Here is a 9,176-nt window from a genome sequence, read left to right as displayed (position 1 = left end):
TTACCTAAAAGTTTGTCTTTAAGTGGGTCTCTGAGCCTCTGTTGGTGATCTAGTGAGTGTGCATCCGAGTGTGCCACGGTGCGAGGCACTTTGTGTGGGAGAATGAGTCTGAGCCATGAGAGTGTGCAGATGGATGTTGCCCTTGTGTGTGCACACAGGGACTTCTCCGTGTGGATCTGCGGGTCCTGGGGTGGGGGCGGTGGTCCTGTGGCTCGGGGCGCGCTGGCTCTGAGTCCACCTGCGAACCTGGGGCGCAGAGAGCGTGCGACCCCCGAAGGTGCGGGGCGCTGAGTGCGAGCGTGCGCACGTGCAGCGGTGGTGTCCGCCTGCCCGGTGTCAGCCTTGCGGGCTGCGTGCCCCCCACCCCCTCGCCTCGGTGCTGATTGGCTCCGCGCCGTGACGGGCCGGCCCCCGCCCGGGGCGGCGGCGGCGACGGGCGCGGGTGCCCGCGTGTGCGCCGTGAGCCGGCGTGTGCGCCGGTGTGTGCGCCGGGCCGCTGGGTGTGCGGGAGAGCCAGGGAGCGCGCCGACGCGCGGGCGGCCGCGGCCGAGCCCGAGGGTGAGCGGCGCCCCCGCCCTCCCGGCCATGGCCCCCGCCCGGGGCCGCCTGCACCCCGCGCTCTGGGTCGTCACGGCCGTGGCAGCGGCGGCCACCAGCGTGTCCGCGGCACGCGGCGAAGGTGAGCGGCGGCTGCGGGGCGGGGGCGGGGGCGGCCGAGGGACCGGGGGCGCGGCGCGCGCTGCCCGAGGCTCAACTTCCTTTCCCTGGATCTGGAGAGCCAACGGGGCTGGATCCCTGGGCGTGAGGGAACAGGGGTTGCGCTGCGGGGAGACCCGGGGTCAAGGGACAGAGAGATGGAGAAGGGGACAAGACTGGGGGGTGAGGGAGAGAGGCAGGGGGTACTGGGGGACAGGGCTGAAGGTTAGGAGCTGGGGACAGAGAACCGAAGATCGGACGCTGGGGACAGGGACAGGGACAGCCTGGGAGACAGCAGACGGGAGAAGAGGTATAGAGGAGAGAGGGGACAGAGAATACAGGGGACGGGTGGGGACAGAACAGCGTGACAGAGGGACACAGATGCAGGATGAGATTCGGGGGTCGGAAGGAGAGGGGGGCAGGGGATGCACTGAGAGAAGGGGACCAGTATCTGAGCAGCCAGGACCAGAGAGAACAGGACGGGGTTGGGGGGACACAGAAACAAGGGGCCGGGAATGAGCCTTGGACCTGGCTAGGGTGCAGGGCTGGGGGACTGAGGGGGAAGGAGGCAGCAGCGCAGCTGGGGAGTGTGAGCTGGTAGGGAGGCAGCTTTCATGGGCATCGAGGGGCGGCCTTGGGAGGAAGGGCCAGTGAGGAGAGACCTGAGGCGTTATCGGAGAAACTGAGTCAGGCAAGGCTCCAGAGATCAGGGTCTTATCCAGAGGCAAGACTGGGCCAGTCTGGTCACTCAGGGACACCGGAGAGGGAGGCTGGGTTGAGAACTGAGCCAAAGGGTCTGGTGGATGACCTCCTGGGGATGGCAGGGGACAAGGCAAGCTGGGAGGGGACATCCTCAGGCTCCCCCAGCACCTAGGCAGGGCCTCACACCTACACACACACAGGATGCTGCCCCCATCCTAGACCTCTGCTGCCCAGAGGAGGCTGGACCTGGTGCGCTGTGCTGGCTCCCGGCCGGTGTCCTGGGTCCAGAGCTGGTCTCTCCCCGGCAGAACGAACTTCAAGGGAGCTTCAGAGACAGTGTGCGTTGTGCACACTCCGATACACCACAGGTCCACCCCACTCCACACACAAACAGCTCACAGAGATCTGCTGGTACCTGCTGATCTCCTGGACCTCAGGCACACACACACACACACACACACACACACCAGGGTTTGTGCGCACAGACCCAGGCCTGTAGAGACTTACACGCATGGACAGCCCCTCCGCCCACTGTCAGATGCACAGAAATGCAGGCAGTACACACGTGCACACACATGTACAGGGGCGTACACTTGAAAGTATGCATGTTTGTGGGCAGACACCACATATAAGAAGGCCCTCAAACTTGCATTTGTGCCCACGGAAATGGGTATGCATAGAATTAACGCAGACTGACATAGGAAAACGCAGTCTCCGGTGCACGGGTCACGCAGGGAGCAGGGACCGCAGCAGGGGAGTTGAACAGCCCAGCTGGGGCGGGTAGTGATGAGGTGCAGGCTCCTGGGGCACCAGGAGAGGCGGGAGGGGGCGGCCAGAGCCCTCAGAGCTGTGGTCTAAGGAGCAGCTTTCCCGGGTGTGGGTACTGGGGAGCAGGCAGGAGCTCTGTGGGGACCCACATCGAGGCTTTGGGCGTTGGGTGGTGCGCTCTCCATTCCTTGATTCAACTCTCTCCTCAAGGAGGAGCCGGCACCCTCCAGAGTGCAGGCTGGAGAACAGCAGGAGTCTGCTGGGGAGGGGCCTTTGGGCAGGAGAGGCCACTGGCCTGAGGGAGAGGATGTGTCAGTGTCCAGTGTCCCAGGAGGAGCAGTTGGGTGAGGGGCGAGACCCATGCAGAGAGGGAAGTGGGGAAGTCCTCAAGGGAGGGGTGGAGGGACACATTGTCCTCGCCCTTGTGGTCAGCGCGGCAGGATGCCCACAGCTGGGTCAGGGAGCCATGCGCGGAGACCTTGGGAACAGGTTTCGAGTGGGACAACCAGGAGTCCCTTCCAGCTCAGCTGGTGCAGAACCAGGATCAGCTGGGAAGACGTTGGACCTTGAGGAGGGGTCTCTGTCCCCAGCTGGGGTCCCAAAGGTGACAGTGCCCCAGGCTGGGCAAGTGCCCCTACAACAGGTCCCTCCACCTGCAGAGATGCCGGCTGGCAGCCCTTTGTCACTCCGCAGTGGGGATTACCCAGCACTTCGGGTGATCTCGGAGGCATCCACGTCCCGGCTGACATCCCAGGCCACCCCGAATTCTCTATCCTCACCATCATGCGCTGTGTCCTCAGGGAATGTAAATCAATTTAAGTATTAGTCTCAGTGAAATGGAATGGGGGAAGGTGACGGTGCTGGAGAGAAAAGAAATCGCATAATGCCTTCCAGTCGAACAGGAGAAGCTTCGGAAGGGTCTGTGCCTCTCACAGCGGAAGATGGGTCCATTTGATCCCCCAGAACAGCCAGCGGGGTGGGGGGCTGGCCCAGCCAGGGGGAGCCCATGAACATCCCGCAGATGAGGAAACTGAGGCACACAGGGGTTAAGTAATTTGCTTTCACCGAAGGCCCTAAGAGACCCTCTGGTCCACCCCTTACATTTGCAAGTGGGGAGACAGGCCCAGAGGAGGGAATCGACGTCACAGGGGTCACACAGATCCACAGTCCGTGTAGCAGCACGAGAGGCAGGAGAGAGCCCAGCCCCAGGGACCAGACGGGTGTGAACCTCTTTGGGGACTCAGGCCAGGGCCAGGTGGACTGAGGGCTGGAATTCTCTCCAGCCCGGATGAAACCTCCAGTGGGCCTGGAGCTGCCCAGGACAGGGAAAGGCATTCCGTGTCCGCAGACAGGAGGGGACACGAAATAGGGAAGAGGAGGACAGAGGGAGGGAGGAGAGGGGAGGGGCAGAGAAGGGTCTGGAAGAAATAGAACAAGCAGCCCCGGAATCCTGTGGCTCTTCCTGAATCCGATAGAATCGACTTTTGACTTATCTTTGGATTATCTACGTCCCCGGGCTGGCTGATCGAGAATCTGCTGCAGATGGGGTGGGGCTTCCCAGGGGAGGGCAGGGCCTGGAAATGGGGTCTGCAGGCGGCAGCCCCTGGAGCCAGTGTGTTCAGGGGGGAGGAGTCCAAGCGGGGGACATCCATTCACATACCCCCTGAATCGGGGCCATTCTGGGCTGTACGGAGAAGGGACCTCCAGCTCTGAGACCCCATCCGGGATGTGGGTGGGGGTGGGGGGAGCCCACAGGCCTCTTTCCTCGCCCTCTCCCCAAACTAGGCCCTGCTGGTCTGGGGGAAGCTGCAGTGCGGCCCCCTCTCCCTCCCACCCGGCAGCAGGAGAGAGCTGGCTGACCCAGTTTCCTTCCCATTGCCTGAGAGGGAGGGAGGGAGGCGGGAAGGCTTCTCTGCCTGTGCCCCTGGCCCTGAGCTCCCTCTGCGACTTTGGCTCCATCCCCGGGTCCTGCCTGGCCTCTGGGGAACCCTGGGGGAGCCCAGAAGACCCTCCCTGGTTCTGTAAGTCCTCTCTCCAGCCAGCCTCCCCTGCACCCCCCACTACAGGGTGGGGAGGGTGAAGGAAGGAAATCAGTGAACAAAAGCATCCTCGATCCCACATTTCCGGAGGACACTTGTCTCCATCTTTGAGGGACAGGCACAGAGCTATGCAAATCTCAGGCAGAGAACCCCCAGCCTTCCATTGGGAAAGTTCCTGAGGCCCCCGGTTTTAACCCTCTCTGACCTGCCTGAGACTGCCCTTGGGGTTAGTTGGAAACCATGACTGCTGGCTGGGAGAAGGGGTGCATGGAGGAGAGAGAAACGGAAAGCCCTGGGACTGTGGAACCAAGAGCCCTCTCATACAGCTATCACCAGAGAGCGCAAAGGAAGCAGGGGCCCAGAGAGGTGCAGGGGCTTACCCAAGGTCACACAGCAGTGAGATTCAAGCCCTGATTTCTTAGCAGTTTAGTGAGAGCCAGGAGGGCCAGAACTGAGGGACAGGGAACTAACTGGCTTTGGTGAGGCACTGACCCCCCACCCAGGCTTTATAGTTTACCCTCACCCCCCCCACCCCCCGCAATATTGTCATCTCCATCTCACAGGGGAGGAAATGAAGGTTCGGAGCACCTTCTAGATGTATCGAGATATGAGCCCAGAGGTGTCTGACTCAGCTTATGGGCTCTTTTCCCCACCCTGAGGGTCTGGCTTAAAAATAGACTTGCTTTCCGGCCAGCACTCCTTCCCCGCCTTCCCCACCTTCCTCACCGTAGGCCCAGGCTGCCAGGCTATGGGCATTGACTGGTCGCCACAGCCAGGGCTCCGAACGCCAGCCCTGCTCACGACACTTGGGGTGCCCCAGGCACATTCCTGAACTCCCCCGAGGCTCCATGTGTTCATCCATAAAATGGAGACAAGAATGAGACCCCTCAGGGTGGCTGTGTGGGTCACAGATGAGGCATCTCAAGTGCCCCTTGCAAAGCTCAGCACACAGTAGGCAGCTCTGCTCCCCATCAAACGTGCGCAGAGGACCTACTCAGGTGGTAACTGAATGCCAGTGCGCCCGTGAAGGACGAGGGCCGAGTCAGCCTCGCAGCCCCTGGGAGTCAGAAACCACTGTCACCCCCATTGCGGGAGGAGGGAGCGAAGCCAAGGCTCCGGGAGGGGAAGGGACTTGCTCAGGGACACACAGCTCCTAAGTGGCAGAGCCGGGGTGATGACACAGGCGCCCCGGACTCCGCAGCCCGTCTCAGCCACCCCACTGCTGTAGCAGGCGGGCAGCCTGGCCCTCAGGGCAGCTTATATTCTGGGAGTTCAGATGGTCGGGTTGGGGCCAAGGTGGTAGAGGAAGGCTCCGGGGAAGAGAGAGAACGTGAACTGGGCCTTGATGGACAGGGCGAGTCAGAAGGCACACGGGGACAGGGAGCTGGCGTGGGGGGGGCTGAGCGCTGACCCGTGTGGCTGGGCGGGGCTACTCCTGAGGGACTGGGGAAGGCGGCCTCAGGGGTCTGATGTGCTCTTGTCTCCTGTTTTGCAGTGAACCTGCTGGACACGTCAACCACCCACGGGGACTGGGGCTGGCTCACGTACCCGGCTCACGGGGTAAGAGAGAGGCTGTGCAGCCAGATTCCTCCCTCTGCGAGCAGGGACGGGCGTTGACTACGAGTCTTATCATGTAGATCAGGAAGGAGCCGGGGCCCAGAGAGAGGGCAGGAGATACCCAAGTCCACACGGCAGTTAGAGATGGAGCTGCTGATTTCTTAACAGTTCTCGCAGAGCCTTGAGATTACAGAACCAGCTCAGGCCTCAGCCTTCGTGTCCGAGGCCCTGGATATGGGATTCTGGGTCTGTGTCCTGGGCCCACAGATTCACAATGTCCTGTGACTGGGCCCAGGGCTGCCTAAGACACATCCATGTCAAACAGGGCCAGGAAGGGCCCTCTTAGGCCTTTCACGGCTTCGGGGTTGATCCCCTCCCTCACAGCTGCCCTGACAGGCAACCTGGAACCCCACTTGCTTCGAGTTTCCATCAGGACCATCTGGGTGGCATTGCCAGTTCCCGTCCCCTGAAGGCCAAGCCCTCTGCCCATCTGGCCTCCAAGGTAACCAGGATTCTGGGCTCAGCCCATCAGGTCCCTGTGGGTCCTGTGCTCATGGGAGACACCCCCTCCCACCCAGGGAGTGGTCACAGCAACTCCAGGGACAAGGCTGCACGGCCTGATTCCTCCACTTCTCTCACCCAAATCCCAGGAGGCGGGGCAGTGAAGCCAAAGCCAGCCCATGAGCCTGGCGATGTCCCGACTCTGCCACAGACAAGCTGGGTGGCCCTGGGCCACCACTTCACTTCCCCGAGTCTCACTTTCCCGTTTGCAGAAAGGGGTGCACGTGTCACAGCCTCGTGGGGTTTGCTGCAAGAGTGAAGGGAAATGACACTTGATCTTGGCGCTGAGCCTGGCACCAGTGAGCCTTCACTCAATACATCGTTGTCATCGTCGTTGTTATTAGTATATATTACGGTTCTAGGTCATGCAAATTTCCTCCTACAAGTGTGCTCAGGGACACACACACACGCATCCCTGCCATAGAAACACACAGTTCTTTCCACAAACACTTTGGCTTCCGTGGCTCTGGGGACGGAGGGTTGATAATATTAGTAACAGCAACAGGGACAGCGGCACCATGAATGTACATTCGTGGAATATTTCTTCACTTTGGGATGGGGCTTTCATCCAGGCCATCTGTGGCCTGTGGCCTGTGGCTGAGGTCAGGCAGAGCTCTGGCCCTTTCACTGCGGGGGCCCCAGGCAGCAGTGAGCTGAGTCCTTTTACTGGTACCAGCTCTTGTGCACCAGGCTTCAGCGAGCCGGAGGGGCAGGCTCTGGGCCCGAGAGCCAACAGGGATCCCCTCCTCTGGCTGAGCAGGTCAGACCTGCCTGGAGACCAAGGCTGGGGCCCTGGGGTGTCCCTTGACCTCCCTGGGCCCTGGTCTCTACTGCGAAGGACTCTTCATCTGTGCCCCAGATGCCATCTCCCAGGCATGAGTGTGGGTGGGAAGGATTCTGGCCCTGCGGGTGGCAGGGGCAGACCCCCGAGGAGGTGACCTCCTGGCTGTTGGCTGGGTCGGCCTTGCCCCTGCCACCCCGCATGGCTAGGAAGAAGGGGGCCTGGCCCCAGGTTGGCTGTGGGTGTCCCTGCCCCTTTGTGCCACTCCACATCTTAGGATTTGGTTTTTAGAGTAACAGAATGGTGAGGATTTTAAGCAGGCAAGGCACATGCCCTGACTTGTGTTTTGCACGATCTCACTGGTAATTCTTTTGTTTGCAGGGTGCTATGAAACATGGCTCAGAGCTATCTCATTTCATTTGGGAGTTAGAACAAATAACATCTTACATTCACACAGCTCTTAGCCAATTCACAGATGTTATCTCATTTAATCCCCACTACCAGTCCTGTGAGTGGGTACAGCCACCCCATTTTACTGATGAGGAAGCCGCGGCTCAGAGCAGTGGGAGAGAACTTGCTCACCGTCGGACGGGTTCCGAGTGGTGGCCTGAACCCAGGTACCTCTGAGCCTGGAGCCCGCGTTGAGTCCCTCCTGGCCTCTTAGGTCTCCGTCTTCACTGTGAGGGCTGGGAGGCGGCGCTGCACTGTCCTCTGAGCCAGAGACCGCCTCCCGTCTCTATGGGGCTTGCCCAGGCAGAGAAGGCTGGATGAGACCCTGGTTCCCAAGCTCTAGAATTTTAACTGGTGCCGGGCTCCCAGGTGAAATGTGCAGGCGCTGACATCCAGGGCGTTGGGGAGGAGCCTGGGTTCTTTGGGTAAATAAACTTTCCAGGTGGTTCCCCTGCCCAGCTGCACGGGGAGCCTTTGGAGACTGTCCTTGAGGTTCCTTCCACCCCTCGGGTCCTGGAGTCTGTCAGACGCCCAGGGTTCAGGGTCATCCAGGGCTGTCCCTGGCATCCGCAAAGTTACCAGATTATCAGGCAGGCCACACGGCCTGAAGGCCGCGGTGCTGGGTGTGGGTGAACCGATGCTCTGCCACCTGTCATCGGTGTGACTGAGGCAAATCCCTGACCTCCTCTCAACCTCCTTGGTTGTAACGTGGGGACAGTGACAACCGGCTCCGTGCAGTTGTCATCTATGAGATGATGCGTGAAAGGGACCGTTTTCCGGTGAGAAACCAGAGGCTCTGAGAGGCTGGGCATCTCTGCTGCGGTTGGGGGAAGTCTGGCCGCGGAGCCCATGCCTTTAACCAGGCTGTGCCCCTGCCTTTGCGCCCCTCCCTGTACACACCGGGTGGGCTTCACCTTGCACATTAACAGCTGCCTTGGAAGGGAGGCCACATCCCTTCCCGTTGTTCACTGGATCCTCACCACCCCCTGGAGCAGAAGCAACGGGCAGATGTCAGAGAGTGGAGAGGAGTGGGGGCCGGAGAGGCCCCCAGCACGGGATGGGGGGCCCCAGGTGGAGAGCAGGGCTGGTTCCACCTTTTCCCCAGCCTCCGGGAATCCGTGCGCCTCTGGGTGTCCGCAGCAGCCCGGGGCTGGCAGGGCCAGGTCAGGCAGTCGGCATTGGCGGGGCAGCTGGAGCGGACTGGCATACAGAGCTGATTAATTTATCCCGGTTCCTGGCAGGAAACAGACAAGGAGCAGCTGGTTGGCTCTTTGGTGCTCCATTAATTGTGACAATGACTTTAACCCCAGATGTGACGCAGCACTGCCCCCAGGCCCCGGCTGCAGTGTGGGGCACAGGGCGGGGTCCTCTCAGGGTAGGTGGGGGTTGCAGGAAACACGACTGCTTTCAGGTGAGGCTGGCACACCCTGCGCTTCTTGGGGCAGGTGGTCCTCCCCAGAGGCAGACACAGGTGGGCCAGGGAGATGCTGCCCGCTCAGCATCGTGTCACTCACATCAGTCCCATTCCTTGGGTGTCTTTCTGTGCCAGGCCCAAGCTAAGCACTTTGCAGGCTTTTCTGCACCCTCCGCAGGCTCTCTAAGGGGGCCTGTCTGGGCTGCCC

General features: G+C 61.1%; 1 protein-coding gene across 1 annotated transcript in view; it reads left to right on the top strand.

Moving 5' to 3' along the window:
• The first annotated feature begins 552 nt into the window (after positions 1–552).
• Positions 553–9,176, top strand: part of EPHA8 (EPH receptor A8) — a 33,243-nt gene continuing 24,619 nt past the window's right edge. The window contains exons 1-2 of the mRNA XM_037032911.1: positions 553–679; positions 5,701–5,765. Of these exons, the coding sequence (XP_036888806.1) occupies positions 586–679; positions 5,701–5,765 (159 nt within the window). The 5' untranslated portion in view covers positions 553–585. The remainder of the gene's footprint in view (positions 680–5,700; positions 5,766–9,176) is intronic.

This window comes from Sturnira hondurensis, unplaced genomic scaffold (assembly GCF_014824575.4).
Source record: "Sturnira hondurensis isolate 20B ecotype Veracruz unplaced genomic scaffold, ASM1482457v3 Scaffold0021555, whole genome shotgun sequence".
Classification (NCBI taxonomy): Eukaryota; Metazoa; Chordata; class Mammalia; order Chiroptera; family Phyllostomidae; genus Sturnira; species Sturnira hondurensis.
This window is presented reverse-complemented; position numbering and strand designations above follow the sequence as displayed.